At 33.4% G+C, this 17,222-nt stretch overlaps 2 protein-coding genes across 9 annotated transcripts in view; one reads left to right on the top strand and one right to left on the bottom strand.

The window, feature by feature from the left end:
- LOC124424080 (neo-calmodulin-like) overlaps positions 1-17,222 on the bottom strand; it is a 104,658-nt gene that overhangs the window by 18,195 nt on the left and 69,241 nt on the right. For 6 of the 7 annotated variants that reach the window (XM_046962630.1, XM_046962628.1, XM_046962629.1 and 3 more), the window contains one exon: positions 3,586-3,831. In XM_046962630.1, the coding sequence (XP_046818586.1) occupies positions 3,586-3,831 (246 nt within the window). Of the gene's footprint in view, positions 1-275; positions 1,399-3,585; positions 3,832-17,222 lie in introns of those variants that run through there. The other variant, XM_046962631.1, reaches the window with a different exon arrangement.
- On the top strand, positions 10,149-16,353 carry LOC124424082 (troponin C-like). 2 transcript variants are annotated; one of them, XM_046962633.1, is made up of 6 exons: positions 10,149-10,488; positions 11,145-11,163; positions 12,035-12,164; positions 12,386-12,529; positions 14,074-14,322; positions 15,992-16,353. In XM_046962633.1, the coding sequence occupies exons 4-6, from the start codon at positions 12,406-12,408 to the stop codon at positions 16,018-16,020; spliced, it is 402 nt and encodes a 133-aa protein (XP_046818589.1). In that variant the 5' UTR covers positions 10,149-10,488; positions 11,145-11,163; positions 12,035-12,164; positions 12,386-12,405; the 3' UTR covers positions 16,021-16,353. The 2 variants fall into 2 exon arrangements, with proteins under 2 accessions (XP_046818589.1, XP_046818588.1); XM_046962632.1 differs by lacking the exon at positions 12,035-12,164 and having other exon boundaries at positions 10,162-10,488.

Below are 17,222 nucleotides of genomic sequence, written 5' to 3' on the forward strand. Positions count from 1 at the left end.
TTGATTTTTTTTAAAAGAGAAACGAAAAAGAATGAACGAACGAGCAAAGTTTGAAATGGGAGCATGGTAAAAGCGGTAGAAAAATATTCGTCTCGGAAAGACTGCACCGATGGGAAGGAAAGGTAAACAAATTTGTGCGAATGTGTAATTTGGAGAAAAGCGTTCACGGATTTTCTTCCTTTCATTTCCTTTCTCTATTTCCTTCTTTTCCTTTCCTTTTTTTCCTCTTTCTTTCTTTCTTCTTTAATTAATATCTTACGAACTAGTCGACTTACGCTTATTTGTCTCGTTTGACAATCGATCGTGCTGGTCAATCTTCTTAATTTTCCATACGCCGAACTATATTTCTTCTCCGTTTCGGCCATTTTTTTTTTCTCCGGAAGACTTATTTTCCTTGGGATATAATTCTTCGTTAACGGTAAAGAAGATTCTCTTTGAGTTCTTAGTCACATAAATATCTTGCTAAGTCCCGCGACACTTGTCTCGATAATTCACTCGTTTTACTGCATCCTTTACGGGTCGAAGTTACGATCGGTCCCTCCGATCAACTTGTTCACATTGGACACTTATTTTATATAGTCACTTTGATTTTTCTTCTACGGATCCAGTTTCTCACCTTCGTTCTTTTATTATTAATTTCGAAGGTTACGCTAACGTCGTGTTTTTTGAAAAGTCCCTTCCCGTTCGCTTTCACTCAGTGAAGAGGTCGACGTACATTACTCACGACAAGGCTCGTGCGAATACAGATCCGAGCCAAAATAATATTTATGGACTACCGACGTTATGCTCGAGCTAAGATCACTGTTTAGTCGCCAAAGAGACCTAGCTTTAACCATATCTTTTTTTAAACTTTATTGTTTCTCCTCTTGTTTTATTTTATTTCTTTTTTTGTTCCGTTTCTTATTTTTTTTCTTCTTTTTTTCTTTTTTCGTTTTATTTTATCCTTCCTTAAATTATTATTATCGATATTAAATGGATGTTCAAAGTTTCAATTTCATTTTTTATTCTCATTTCAATTTGCATCTCTCGTAGATAATGATCCTTCCTCGAAAAACCTTAATACGTTTGTTTTTTAGAAAACTATCGATGTCATCTTACTTCGTTGATTTCATTATTCAAAATGGTCGTAGTTAGATCGGTTTATATATCGTAACTTTTCACTCGCGTATAATTCGCATTCGACTTTAACATAAGAACAACTAGTTCGAAGACAAAAGATGTCGGAATATGTCTTTGGTCAACCTTCGGCTGTTTTTAACTGTCATTGCCCCTCCACGATCGGCTGGCAACAAGAAAATGGCAGGCGGTGTCTTCTCTCTCCTTATAATAGCGTTTCGTTGTGCCGGTTGTAACGCTACGCTCATTGCCAAACGTCGAATGACTCGTGTATACGATTATTAACAAGAAGGAACAGAATATTTCTCATCAATTTGTCATTTACACTTGCTTTCGTTTCAACATTGATCTTTACTACTGGCAGCACGTTTCATTCATACCAATGCGTTCTTTGTTCTATTCTTGCAATCTAACACGTAAAGTAAATAGACGTGAAATAAATGCACGTCTTAAGTAACAGTTCGGTCGAGTGACAAATGAAAATTTTAATCCATACATTCATTTTCTATCACTGATATTTTGTAATATATTTATAAATAATACATACATTGTTTTTTTTTTTTATTGATAGATGTCTATTCAGAAGATTGGATATAAATATTATATATATATATATATATATATTTGACATTGTTTCGATCTAATTTTACATTATCGATTGCTATTCTATTTCGGTAAAGCATCTTCTAAAAAAGACTTTGATTTTAAATCGAAACTTTCACTTCGTTTGTAACAAGATGTTTGTAAGAAGACGAAATAGAAGTAGTAGTAGTAGTAGTAGTAGTAGTAGTAGTAGTAGTAATAGTAGTAGTAGAAGAAGAAGAAGAAGAAGGAGAAGAAGAAGAGGAGGAGGAGAAGGAAGCTGTCTGGAACTATTTTTGGAATGACACGACGTAGAAATCTGAGATTCTTGTGAACCATTTTATTACCTACCATGGTTCAATCCAATTAACATTTCCGCATTTAAATTCCTCATTTGTTTACTAAAGCACGAAATAATATTACAGAGTCTGAACAATGAAAATCGCATTGTACTCATTTGACTGTAAATAGATGATCAGAAATATTGTATACTCCTTCTATATATATATATATATATATATGTATGTATGTATGTATGTACATTAATCGATAGGGAATTTTCGTAGGTTCGACTTTATCTCCATACGCTTTTTTTTCTTTTTTTTTTTTTCGTTAGAGCAACGTACGGAACGAAACTAGTATGTAACTACCACTGGCACAGTTGTTACGGTGCATCAATTAACGAAGTTCGGCTTGTAAAAAATTTTAATTGCATTCTCCCTTGCTAAGCAAAGGGATCGATAAATTTCACGTATGTACGTTCTAAATGTTTTCCACATTAATCCGGTAGTACCATCTGTCGGCTTTCATTTCGACGTTAGCTTTCTTTCTGCTTACTGAATCATATTAGATACGCTTGCCTCATTTTCAGAAATTAATGCGATACAAAGCGTATCTCAGTAATTTGACAAACTTTTAAAAGTTAAAACGCTCGAAACATACAAATATTAAAGATCTATTTCAAATATGATCGTTACATTGAATTAAATAATGATCTTATGATTTAATATTTTCTTTCATTAATTTGAATAATTAGAAATTCATTATAAAATTAATTGTTATAAACAACAAAAAAAAAAAAATAAAATAGAAAAAAAAGAAAAAGAAAAGAGAGAAAAGTAAACTAAAATGTCATTTTTGAAACAGTCGTAAGAAGGAATTATTTTTTTCTATTAATAAATACATTAAATTTACTCGTTGTCGAAGAAAAAGTGCTTATACGTTAATCGCTGTTTTTTAAAATGTAGATCTTGAAATATTAATTATATTTCGAGCTAACAGAAAAATCAGAAGAAAGAATAATTTCAAATTCGTATTGACGAATAGAGCATATAACATACCTATCGAAAATTTTACGAGCAAAACGTTTATCGGCGATTAAACATTGATCGTTCAGTAGATAAATAAATTTATGGTCAGACGTATACTTTTTCATATATCAAATACATACATATATACATACATACATACATATATAGATAAATATATACATATATACATATATATATATATATATATATATATATATATATATATATATATATATATATATGCATATGTAACTACGTGAATCTGATTTTAATGAACAATTATCACTCTGTACTTTTTCCTTTATTTTTTATCCTTCTAATGTTATATTCAATTTCAATAATCGAAACTATCGAAATATGTTGTAACTATCATCATAACTATTCATTCTGTTACTTTGATGGAGGTTCAAGAGTTTGATATGCAAATTACAAGAATATTAAAGCCGCGCAATTAATATAGCACGATGGGACTGAGATTATATGCTTTTATAAATTCTCTCTCTCTCTCTCTCTCTCTCTCTTTCTCTCTCTCTCTCTCTTTCTCTCTTCGAAATTTATTCATCTTTAACGAACTTACCAAATTTATGGTGACGATGAGATCGTACTGTTGCCTCTGGCCTTTCTTTTTGTTCTTTCCTGTTTTAACAGAGGCAGCCTTAGGGGTAACTTTGACCTGCCCTTTTTGAGCTGTTGGCTTCTGCGCTGGCTTTGTCGCGACCTTGGCACCAGGAGCCCCCTTTTGTCCAGCCGCTAACGGTGCCTTTTGACCCGTCGCACCTTTTTGATTCACGTGGCCAACTCCATCGGCTGGTTTGTTGCGTGCCTGATGGAAACAAAACAAATATTACTGGTTAGGTGTCATGAAGATACGATCTACTTGAACAATGATAACGGATCAGACAGGTCGAACCCGTATCATAGCTTTTTCTTCGAATTCCCTCGAACATAATCGAGCGTAGTCGAGCGTGCACGATGAGAAAAAAAAGAGAAAAGAAAAAAAAAAGAAAAAAAGAAATAGAAAAACAAGATATACCGTTAAGATTGAATAAAAATCTCTTTTCGCTCCCCATCCCTTTCCCATTTGAAACACGCTAAGCCATTTGTGAAATGTTTCCAAAAGAAAATGAGAGACTTATAACTCGATTATATTCGTTGCTCGCGTGTAAGCGTGCGTGAAGTCACAGCGCCAGAAATGAAATTTTATTCCGCAAGAATCAGCAAGGACAGTCGAAACGGTAGAAAGAAAAACGCGGGAAAAATTTTCAAGCTGGAACGATAGCTACGAGTTTAAATTATCGGCTCGTAATTCTCGTTCTCTTGACGGACACTTTTCGAAAAAAAAAAAAAAGAAAAAAAAATGAAACGTCGGCACGGTATCACCGTGGGCGGCCATATTGTCCGCTTGAAATAATAATCCTCATTTGCCAACGTTATTTTATTGTCTCTCGTAAGAATAAGCTACGAGAAATTGGATGGAGTTTTCTTCTCCGCACTACACTTAAGAATTCGTGTTGCTTTATGATCGTAACGTTGCTCGTAAAACTCCCCCAAAATATGCGCCCGCAGTGTTTCGGCAATCTTATTATTCTCGAATGAATCATCTTTACGAGTCGGTATCATCGAGTCGGCCCGAAACGAGATCTACCCGGAAACAGAAATCTAAACAATATAATATCGCGTGTAAACATTTATCTCTTAACAGTTTTATCGTTTCTACGTTAGAACAACGAACCGTGCGAAAAAATCGTTTTACGGACACATTACGATTTTATTCATTGAATTTGAAATAATATGCTTCCCAAATAGTAGGCTATCTTGATTTTTCCGATCTGTTAAACGTTCGATTCTTATCAAACAAGTTTTCTATGGAAATTGTAGACCTGAGTTGGACGAAAATCTGGAGAAAGGAAACAGTCGATGTAAAAGGGAAAAAATCCAAAAGTAATCTTATTTCCGACGGTCGATGGAACTTAGGAAGATGTAAAAAGTGGGTCATCGTTGATCAGAAATCTCTTTCATATCAGAAAATCAGGAAAGCTACGAATCGTTTTCTTTTTCTTTTTTTTTTTGTTAATCTTTCTTCTTTCTTTATTTTTCTGTTTTTTTATTTTTTTTTTTTTTATCGATATCTCGCGATAAATACCTTTCTCGGAGAATCGAATTCGACGATAGTATTTTCAAATGAACGCCCGCGACTCGCAGTAAACTTCGTTTTATAAATAAATCAACGTGAAAACGGTTTGGGACACAAGGACGGGATATATCTCTTTGAATCAGCGAAAAGAGATTGGACTACGCAAAAAGGATTTGTCAAAGGCGTTATCGAATATATCGCATTATCGCGATACGTTAGAATTCTAACGATCTCTTCTTGACGATTTAATACATTCTTCTTTTTCCTCCGTTATAAAATTCACGTATATATGTAAGTTTCGTGGTCTTTCGTAAAATCGACTCGATTATAACTAGAACAAAGGACGTTCGATATTTTCAATAAACTCATCATCGTGCTATCGAAGAAAATCTAGATAGATTCGCCTTCGAATGGATGGATTTCCTATACCATTTTTATTGTAGAATGGATGTATCGATGCGCCTAGCAGATTGAAATTATCCGGATTGTATTGGTTTTTTTCTTTTTTATTTTTATTTCTTTTCTTTTTTTTTTTTTTTTGTATCGGGTAAAAGAAGAATTCGGAATATTCGTTGCGAACGAGCTTTCGGGAATATTACCACGATAGAAATAAAAAATTCATTGCAGATTCAAGTTTTACTTTTACTTTACCATCAAATCCAAATATGTTCTTTCTTTTTATATTTTTTATTTTTCTTTTATTTTTTACCTTTTTTTGTCTGTATAAATGATTAAAATAATACCTGACCGTTATGCAATCTTTTTCTATGTACTCTTTGCATGTGTCACTTATAAATTCGATTTAGTGGAAAGCAAGAGAATCGATATTAAGCGTGTAACCATTTATAGGGAAGAGAAACTATAGAAGGTTTAACGTTGTAGAAATATGTTGAACGATCGTGTTTACGAGCGAAAAATGCATCAACGAAATGAAAAGTACTTAGGCGTTTATATACGTATATAAGAGAAAAAAGAATAAAAAAAAAAAAATAATAATAAAAATAAAGATGGAAATAAAAAAAAAAGAGAAAAAAAAAATAAATGAAAAGAAAAAAAGTACAAACGGAAGAATCAAATTGAACAGTGAAATGCATTTCCTTGACCTCGTCGTTCTCGTCGCACGTAAAGCATAGTCTTTCTTATTCTTTTGTATTATTGCACCAACAGAAACGTGAAAAAGCTTCTCGGCGGTTTCCTTTCTTTTTTCTTTTTCTTTTTTTCTGTTCATATTTTCAATGAAAACGCGAGCATGTACACCGGCAAAAATGTTCTCTTCAACCGGATAAGAATTCGCGAAGCATAAATTCACGAAAGACAGGAACCTATATGCTTACCTACCTTTATGTATTATATAATATACACACACACACACACACACACGCACACACACATATATATATATATATATATATATATATATATATATTCATCAAGATTTTCCAAGTGGCATTCTCGAAATCACGCGAATGGTTAAAAACAAGGATTCTTTTGCTTTAGCGAAATGAAAATGTTAGGGTAGCAAACGTTTGCGGTTTTGGAGAAAGATGGAGGAGGGAGGAGAAAAAGAGAAAAAGAGAAAAGAAAGAGATTAATTAGGCGAACCGGAAAGGCCGAATGTTGAAGGAACGACAACTGTTATGTTTCGTTAGTTTGCCCTGGGACTCGCTATTGTTTCGCGGTATACAAGCTAATGATGCCACGGAATCATTTGTGGTTTACTCTCTCTGATCTGTATCCCTATTTATTTCTACCTATTTTCTAGCAACGTTTTTTTTTTTTTTTTTTTATTATTATCCGGTCTCGTTCTATTATCCAGCTAAAGTTTCTTTCTTTTCATTTCCCTTTTAATTTCGTGACTACGCTTCGAGACTAAGGATTCGAATGAAAATATCGAAAGGGTAGAGAAATAAAAGAAGATATAAAAAGAGAGACGTATCGATTTTAAAGAAAATAATTACAAACCGGTTGGCAAATAGAATACGATGCAATTTCAATTATGAAACTGTGATACCGTTAGGTCCAAACGATCAGATTATACAAATAGGAAGAAGAAGAAGAAGAAGAAGAAGAAGAAGAAGAAGAAGAAGAAAGGAAACATGGAAATAGAGATGATTCTGCAAAATTGTTCTCTCCATCGTTATTATCTCAAAAGCAAGGTTGAACGATGAAGGGCCTGGGAATTACTTCCTCCATTTACATCGAAAACGACTCCCAACTCGGTTCGTAGTAGATACGAATATCCGAAAACCATGCAGATTCGGCGGTTTGAATATCCGACGAGAACGCAAATGCGGAGAGAGAGAGAGAGAGAGAGTATAGTTTGTTGAAACTAACTCCATCGATTCGGCGAAGAGTCATAAATCCGAGGATGGCACGATGTGCTTGGAATGAGAGCTGGAAACGTGTAAAGGCATAACTTTATCTCGAAATTGATTTTTTTTTTTTTTTATTTTTTTTTTTTTTTTTTTTTTTTTTTTACTTCAAAATATAACGATAAGTGGAAAAAGAATTTATAAACCTAAAGATTGTATTTCGATCGAATGAGTTTGAACGATGAAAGGAATGAATGAAGAAAAGAATAGTTGTTATAAGTTCTGTCGTCTAATTTTTATCGATAACGATTTAAGACCAAGAATTCCTGCTAAATATAGCAGAGTTGAAAAATATCCAAGGTTTGTTCAAATAATAATTCAAGAAAGAGCGAGAAAGACAGAGAAATAAAACGAAAAAAATAGAGAGAGAGAAAGAGAGAGAAAGAGAAATAGAGAGAGAGAGAGAGAGAGAGAGAGAAAGAGAGAGAGAAAGAGAGAGAGTGAGAGAGAGAAATGGTATGTCTCGCGTGGGTAGATCCGTAGAGATAATTATAGCTCTTACCGTCTGCCACGTTCTTGGGTAAGGCACCGTCATACGTTGCGTACCCCAAGAGGAAAAGAAATGTTTCCTTTTTTGTATAAATCCTGATTAACAAGAATCCCGATTTGATTCGCGTTTTAATTTATACAGTGAAATAATAACAACGTACGAACATTTTAATTACAATACTTTCGTTAAATATATTTTCTAACTCGTGGATATACCATGATTCCATAAAGTATGATAGAAAAGAAATGAGAATGATCAATTTTGATCATTCGTATTTAGATCTGAATGAAGTTAGTGTATTAAATTTTGATTAATTCTAAATAAATGTAACAATTGTAAATAAATGAATATAGAATTTTTTTGTTCTCTATCATTTGTTCGTTGTTCGTTGATTTTTCTTTTCTTTCTTTCTTTTTTTCTTTTTTTTTTTTTCTTTTCTTTTCTTTTTTTCTTTTTTCTCTATAGGCAATGTAAAAGTTAATTCGCGAAATAATAGATCGGTTCGTGCGACTGTAGTAAATGACGTTTAATTACAAGTTACCGATGTAAAATGGGTACAGCCGTTAGTTTTCACGGCTCTTGATACGATCGTATCGAGTTAGGGAGAAAAGAAATACGACGTCGTGAGCTTTACTAATTTACCGACCTTGTTCTCTCTCGTACCTACAATCTTGCTAACGTGCACTACCTGGAATATACATCTCATTAACTGAACACGGGAAAACTCGAGGGGCAGCTTCGAGGAAAGTTTCAATGTTACGATTTATTCGTAACGAGTTATTTAATTAGAGTTTAATAGTCGACTCGAGACACGCTCGTAGTTTTAGACAATTTCTTTATTTCTATTTTATTTATTTTATTTTAATCATTCGTCCAATTTAATTCCAATTTTTCTTCAGTCGTTTTAAACGAATCGACGGAATCATCGATCGATTGTTAGATATAAATAATGAATCATTGATATGATTTATTTAACACGTTGCCAAATCATTGAAGAAATATTCGACCTAACGAAGAAATCCTTGGTTTCTTTTTTCTCGCAAATAAAAGGTACATTTCTTGGCACGTATACACAACGGATAATTTAATTTCCATATAAAATTCGTTAACAACGTTTTTTTCGGATATCAATCTTAATCTATGCGATCATATATCAATCGTATCTAAGTTTATTATAGCGATTAAACGTAAGAACGTGAGGGATCGGGTCAACTAGGGGGGGAGGGAAGAGTGGGCGGGGGTCGGGGAGGGGGGTAGAGAAAGAAGAAAAAACTGTGTAACGTTCGTTAGATATGTACATAAGTAATAAGGGTGTAAGAAAAGACGAGTGAACTCTCGATTATTTCAACGGGAACTAATTTCCGAAAGATTGGTAGGAATTTGAGGATATTAAATTTCTTGGTAACCGATAAAAAAGAATCGTCGATACGTTTCATCGAGCGACGTGGTAGACCAATGGAAAGCAGCAGTATCATAGCCTGGAATGTTTTGAAATAGCATGAGTCCCCACTTCTTTCCTCCTCATGTTTTCTCCCACCCTCCTCTCTCTCTCTCTCTCTCTCTTTCTCTCTGTCTCTGTCTCTCTCTTTTATCCTTTGCACAATCACGACCGACATCCAAGAGCTAGCTCTTTAACATGAAATATTTCCATCGTTTCGTAACGCATTTTTATTCTCTGCTGGTCCTCAAGAGTTCAGTTCACGAAAAAAAAAAGAAGAAAAAAAAAACGAAAGGAAGAACTAAGAGCAAAGTAGATATATTCACTACTTCGGCAGAATTTCCAAGATCATTCCAAAAAACTAACTTTGGGAGTAAAGTAGAAGAAAAATTAGCAATTCGAAAGAAATATCCCTTTAAGAGTGCATGGTAGGAACTTATTGAAGGTTTCTTCTTCTTTTTTTCTTCTTTTTAAAAAGAGTAAAACGAATGAGTGTTCAGAGAGAGAGAGAGAGAGAGAGAGAGAGAGAGAGAGAGAGAAAGAAAGAGAGAAGGGGGAAGTGAGAGAGGGAGAGAGGAAGGAAGAGAGAGTAACGCTGAATTCATGACCTCTTCCGATTGGTTGAACATTTTCAGGGTGAACTATAGCATTATAGCTGAGGAGAAGATTGGCGTCACGAGAACCGAAGAAGAGGCACGACTTGAAGAGAACCGCTTTTCGTTCGGCCCGTGGAGGGATGGGGGAGTAGATTTCTCAGCTTCGTCTTTCCACGTCGGAGCTTATAAAAGATATTCGGCACAGCTTGGACGTTTAGTGTCGGAACGAACGGCGAGAAGTGGCGAGGAGTAGAAGAAGAAGAATAAGAAGAAGAACAAGAGGAAGAAGAAGAAGAAGAAGAAGAAGAAGAAGAAGAAGAAGAAAGGAAGAAGGTGTTTCGAACTTTACCTTTTTTGGATTCTGACGACTAAAAAAAAGGAAGAAAAGGGAGAACAAGAAAAAGAAGAAGAAGAAAAAGAAGAAGGGGAAGGAAAAAACTAAATAAAATGGTTCGTTCGATGGTGATTTTTTGTGCGTTGTTGTGCTTATATGGATTGAAACAGAGAGAGAGAAAGAGAGAGAGAGAGAGAGAGAGAGAGAGAAAATAAGAAAAACAAGAAAGCAACGATTTTCGTTTTTTGGCAAAGTTCCGACCGATCGACGGATTCCACTACCGTCCTTACGAGCCTTATCGCTTTTTCTTCGGGCCAAAAGGGAATTTATGTTTTTGTTCATTTCTCTTCTTTCTTCCTCTCTTTTTTTTCTTTTATTTTTGTATTATTATACATCATTAATGCTATACGATCGATAGTGTAAATTCGTTCAGACAAATTGTACAACTGTACCATACCTTTGATCATAAAATTTATGTATGTATGTATGTATGTATGTATGTATATATATATATATATATATATATATATATATATATATATGTATGTATGTATATATGTATATAAGAACTTTGAAAAACGTGAGTGAAACTGACAAACCTTTCGTCTCATTAACACGAACGACTTTTGAAAAATATTCTTTCAATCCTTTGTGATTCGCTCTCGTGACTACTTTTAATTCCTCTTAATCTATGTATTACATAATTTGTCTCATTATCATTTCCAAGCTCGTTTTAAACTCTTCATCATTCGTTTGATTTGATCTGTTTCAGGACGAGGAACAAGTACAAAGTAAGTGGTAATCGCGTGTTATATCGAATGACTTCGTACATTATTTTCTCACGACTTATGTAATTAACGAGCAATGTCGAAGTTCACGAGACTATGCACGCGAAACATAAAGAGAAAGAGAAAGAAGGGATAGAGGAAAAGAGAGAGAGAGAGAGAGAGAGAGAGAGAGAGAGAGAGAGAGAGAGAGTCAATTGGGTAAGTTAATGCAATTTGATTAACGACGATCGCGAAATGTTTTTGCGAAAACGCAAAGGGATTATTAGTCATAGTTGAAGAGGAGGATAAATAGAAATTATAAACACGTGTAAACAATATCTATCTAACGTTTTCACGTCAACAAGTATCATGTATCTACTGATCGAAATAAGGTCGTAAAATAGATATATAGATCCTCGGTTTGCAGATGCTTTATGTTACGAGATACGGAATTGCCGTGTCTTTGAACGACTGACTTGACAATGACAGCAGTGTTTCATTAAGATTTGTTATTGCGACATGCAACTTGTTTTTGAGATATTACATCCGCTATACGGTAATTGAATATCTCATCGAAATATTTTTTCAAATATATGTATACATATGTATCAAAACCCGCGAAAATTCAAATTCGTTATAATATTACAATTATATATGTATACACATTCAGAAATTCTCTTTCGTGATTTTTTTCTGAAAGTTCCAGTGTTAAAAGAAAAGAAAAAAAAGAAAACAACAAAAAAATAAAAGAAAGCAAAAATCAATTATTACATAATACCATTGTTTTGTTATTTATACCATAATACAAGACGAATGATGTTAGATTTTTTTTTTTTTTTTTAATCTATTCGATATACTAATATCACGAGTTAAACTATACGATTTCGCGTGAAAGCTGAGCAGTAAACCGACAGACAAGTTTAAAAGGAGGAAGTGAGCCATGTCGAAGATGGTTGCCAATGAAAAATAAACCATTGATTGACTCTGCCACGTTATTTCGATACGCACGTTCTGGCATAACCTATGTATGTATAAACAAATTGAAAACAGCAATGACGTTGCCGTTATAATTGGAATTAACTTAGTTTTCCTTGGTGAAAAATAGAATTAGCAATGACTGTAATATCTCGAGACGTTTCTCATTTTTGATTTGTTTTTTCGTCTCTTTTTAAAAAATATATATATATATATATATATCTGTTTTTTATTTTTCAACGAGTGAAATCTCTTTTTATTACTTTCGCAGTGCTCAGGAGAGCTTTCTCAATGTTTGACTCCACTAAATCCGGAAGGATCGAAAAGGAAAAGGTCAGAACGATTCTCAATACATTAGGACACACATTTGACGACCATGAACTCGAAGTATTACTGAAACAGGAAGACGAAGACGGTGAGTTTCATTTTTCATTGGTATTTTTATGGAAATTTCAAAAATCGATGATATCTGTCGATCGGAAAAAAAAAAAAAGAAAAAAAGTAATAACGAAACGTTGAATAACGAAATGTTGATTTACTTTTCAAAACACGACGAGTTATTTTTCTCGTATATACGTCAAAAAAAACTCATTCATCGAGTTTGCAAAAGAGGAGGAAATAAGAGGAAGAAGTAGAGCAGGACATTGCGATCGAACAAGCGAAACTATTAACGAACGAGAAACTCGTTACGAGCTAGAAAAGTCGCTCGAACTTTGACGTAATTTATATCGTACCGTAAGATATTAATTAAGATCGTATCATAACGGAACGTTCGAGTAACCGCTTTGAGGGGGATTAACATCCTTCCCTCTCTCCCATCCCCCTTTCTCTCCTTGTAATAAATAAAGTAGTTATGGAATGTACAGATCTGACCAATTCAGTTTCGTGATAAATATCGTATCACTTGAAGAGCTTACCGTAGAAATGACGTTTGTGTATAAAAACAAAGAAATATTATAAATTTGAGAGATAAAAATTCTTTTCATCTTATAACAAAAAAAGAAAAAAAAAAAGAAAAGGAAAAGAGAAAGAGAAGAGAAAAAGAAGAAAAAAAGAACAAGAAAAGAAAGAAAGAAAGAAAAAAAGAAAGAAAGATAGATAGAAAGAAAATTCCAAATAAAGTAACGGGATGTAAATTACGCGATTTCTTTTGCATAGATAGTATATGTAATTCTAAAAACATCGAATCCGATTAAATTCTTTGTTACTTTCGTCTATCGAAAGTTATTCGTATTATATCATGATCATTTTGGAATCGAAGATGTAACGTCGAAAAATATCGCACGTATAAATTCAACGGATTAAACTGTAGCGAATGGCTATCAAAAAGTTCCTACCTTTCTTCTATATATAGCCTTTCTTTCTTTTTTTATTCTTTTCTTTTCTTCTCTTTTTTTCTCTCCTTCTTCGTTTCAAACCAACAATGGAATGGCTTTATCAGCGTTCGACGTCGTTTACGAACGAGACTCGCAGGTGCTTAGCCATTGTAGCACGGCTGAGCCTCTAAATCGGTCCTTAAATTAGATTTGGTTCTCTGAATTGCCTCGAAATCGAGACAATGCTCGTGCAACTCCACATCCTTTATGCTTTCCAGGTGTACACAGGGAGTATTATCATGCAGATAATACCATTGCTATCCGTGCTCCGTCGCTTCATATGTATTACACATGTAGAGTTTACCGTATGAACTTCGATAATGATTTCATTCCGAACACAGTACTATCTTTCTCTATGTTTATTAAGTTAGACGAGAGAAAATCGAACATATTCGTTAAATTAAAATAAATAAATAAATAAATATATATATATATATATATCATCGTGTATATTAAAATATGAAGACAATACACTTGGTACATTTCCGATATCGATTCCAGATATTAATTAACGTGTGAATTGTCGATTTTATGTTTTGTTGTTTTTCTTCCTTTTTTTTTTTTTTTTTTTTTTTTTTATTAGGAAGCGGTAAACTGGATTTTGATTCGTTTTACCGAGTGGCAACGCATTTTCAAGAAGAGGACGACGAGGCGCTTCAAAAGGAACTCAAAGAAGCTTTCCGTTTATACGACAAAGAAGGAAATGGTTATATACCGACCAGCTCACTTCGTGAAATCTTGGCAGCTTTGGACGATCAAATAACGCCTGATCAAATGGACGGCATGATCGCTGAAATTGACACCGACGGTTCCGGTACCGTTGATTTTGACGGTGAGTTTTAAGCGCCTCAATTTATTTTATTTATATAATATTATAGCAATAAGGATGAACTTTGACTGAAGTACGAGGATTAAGAGGCAAAGCACTACTTTATTTCTTTGAAATTAAAAGCTTCCACGAATTTAACATTAATAACGAGAAGACCACTCGTATGTATATGCACATATATGTATATTCTCCTATATCAGATGCAAAAGCTAAAATTTTAATTACGCGTAATATCTCTAGCCTAAAGCTTTACACGAATGAAAGGAACTTCTACCTACACTCCGACCTTTATTCACGCTTGGCTTTGTGCGAATATTCCTCGTTTACCACGTTTTACATATTATACGTGTGAATTTCTAAGTAGCTACAACAGACGCTTCAAATTGGACTGTTAACAACTTGCACTTGCAAAAATACATATACAATGAAATTTTCAATTATGACGAGTATACATAAAAAAAAAGATAAATAATGTCTACTTTTCTTACATCAAATCATCATGCAAAAGTTAAAAGAAAAAATTATGTATGATTTTTTTTCTTAAATAAATCAAGTACACGTATTCAAATGGATGAGCTTGAAACGAGTCTTATTATAAATTTGATAATGATAATATTAATATCAACATATAGAAGCTATTTCTTAAAGTTCAGATCGTTATGGAAATTTAGAATTGAAATTTATAAATGATATATAACTCTATTTGAATTTATTTACTTCTTTTATATTATGAGAAAATGAAAATATAGATATGGAGTGTGATCGTGTATGTGTGTATGTGTGTGTGTGTGTGTATAAGTATGTATGTACTGGCTTGATAGGAAAAAAATTAATTTTTCTTTTCGCATATAACGAAGCTGATAAGAGAAATAATAAATGCGGAAGTCTCGTTAAAAGGTATAGAAACGAAAATATGGTTGGTCGAGCCGAAATCGATCGAACGTTATCCGCTCTTTAACTTTCCCTTCCATTCTTCTTTTAAAGTTGGGTCACGCGAAATCCTTACATGTCTCAAAAAGATACATCCTTGGACTTTCGAGATATATTTCAATTTATCTTTATATAGAACATCTATTCGTTCGATGATTTAGAAATAATTTTATTTTCGATCTTAAAAGTGTAAAATTTTTCTTCGTTAATATTTATAAATTTACCATAATAAAATATGCATTTGTGTGTAAATTAAATGTATACATTTAGAAGTATGGTAATGAGAGTAATAAAAGTATTTAATTAACTCTTACTTTAAAAGTAACAAAGAGACGACCTTCTTTATATTCAGTTGTTTCACGTATCTGGAGCAGAACATAATAATTTACAGTTTATAATCCGAAAAAAAGGTAAAATAATTAATGGGCCATTGGTGATTGAACGCGTTATGAAGAAAAGTAATAAAGTGATATTCGTGATCGATTCGAATATTACAATTCGATATAATAAAACGAAAAATTATTGAGTTATGGCACCTATGGCGATCGTAAACGAAGTAAATAGGAACGTTGTGTAGTAGTAATATATCGTATGATACCAGCCTCGGTTCTCGACAGATCGAAAGTAGTAGTAGTAGTAACGGACGAATAGTGATCAGACGTATGTAGAAGTCATCTACCTAGAAAACAAATTTTTTTTAGATTAAATGAACTCAATCACTATTTGCATTTGATTTTTACAGAATTCATGGAAATGATGACCGGTGACTGAGACCAAGGGATAGGATCCCTCTCGAAGGATATTTTCTTTCCAATTAATTTAACAAAGCTGTGCCTTCGCAATGCAAATCAATATCGCCTTCCTTGAAAATATTATTTATTGTAATCATTTCGGTGCTTCCGTATTACACGATACGATGCTCGTTAAATTAATTTTAAGCTGAATTAAAATAATAATATATGTATGTGTGTGTGTGTATGTATGCACGCTTAAGCGTAGGACGTATCCTCGCATCGATGCAATAAAATGTACGATAGAATTTTACGAAAAAGAAAAAAAAAGAAAACAATACAGCGAACAGCATTCGAACGAATCGATATAAAAGTCTATTTCTCTCTTCCTATTTTTTTCTCTCTCTTCCTCTCTCCCTCCATTTCTTTCTAATTTGTGTTAGATCCTTCATTACAATAACAATATTTCTAACGTATAATGAATGACCAACGATAAAAAAAATATATAAGGTTTCAAAGTGAAAATATTAGCTATATAGACTTATGCTCTAAATACTTTCTATAAAAGGATCTCTTGTCTTATCAATCGACTGGTTCTACATTCGCACATAAAACGGCCATTTAATCTCCATTTGCTACAGATTAATGGCACTATGTTAATCAATGTCGATGATAAACCAAGTTGTAACGGAGCAACGTGCCATCATTGTAAGTTATGGAGCATACCGATAGTGAACATTATTCTCTCCCACATGCCTAATGAATCGGTAGCTATACTCGCTAGCTTTCATTCCTTTTTATCAATTTAGAACACTCTCTCGTTCTCTCTCTCTCTCTTTCTCTCTCTCTTTCTCTCTCTCTTTCTCTCTCTCTTTCTCGTCGTTAAAAAAAGATAAATGAAAAGGAAAAAAGAGAAAAAAAAGAAAACTACTTACTTTTTCAAATTTCTCGATTTGTTATTATCTACTTAATAATCAATTGCTGACGTTATGAGAATGAAATTTGGTCATGAGATGTGACCAGTGAAATATGGATCAGCAGTTTCCACTCTGAATATCGTTTTGAAAGTTTCGATCGATTGAGTCATACCAGAGAGTTTCGATTTCAGACTTCGATTTTTGCCGAGTAGAATATTAAAGTTCGTAGTTCATACTTAAATGGACGTAAACCAATTCGTATACGTCAAGGAATGTTATCAACTACGTACCTAAATGAAACTTAGATCGTTATTGTGATTGATTT

Source organism: Vespa crabro, chromosome 5 (genome assembly GCF_910589235.1).
Source record: "Vespa crabro chromosome 5, iyVesCrab1.2, whole genome shotgun sequence".
Classification (NCBI taxonomy): domain Eukaryota; kingdom Metazoa; phylum Arthropoda; class Insecta; order Hymenoptera; family Vespidae; genus Vespa; species Vespa crabro.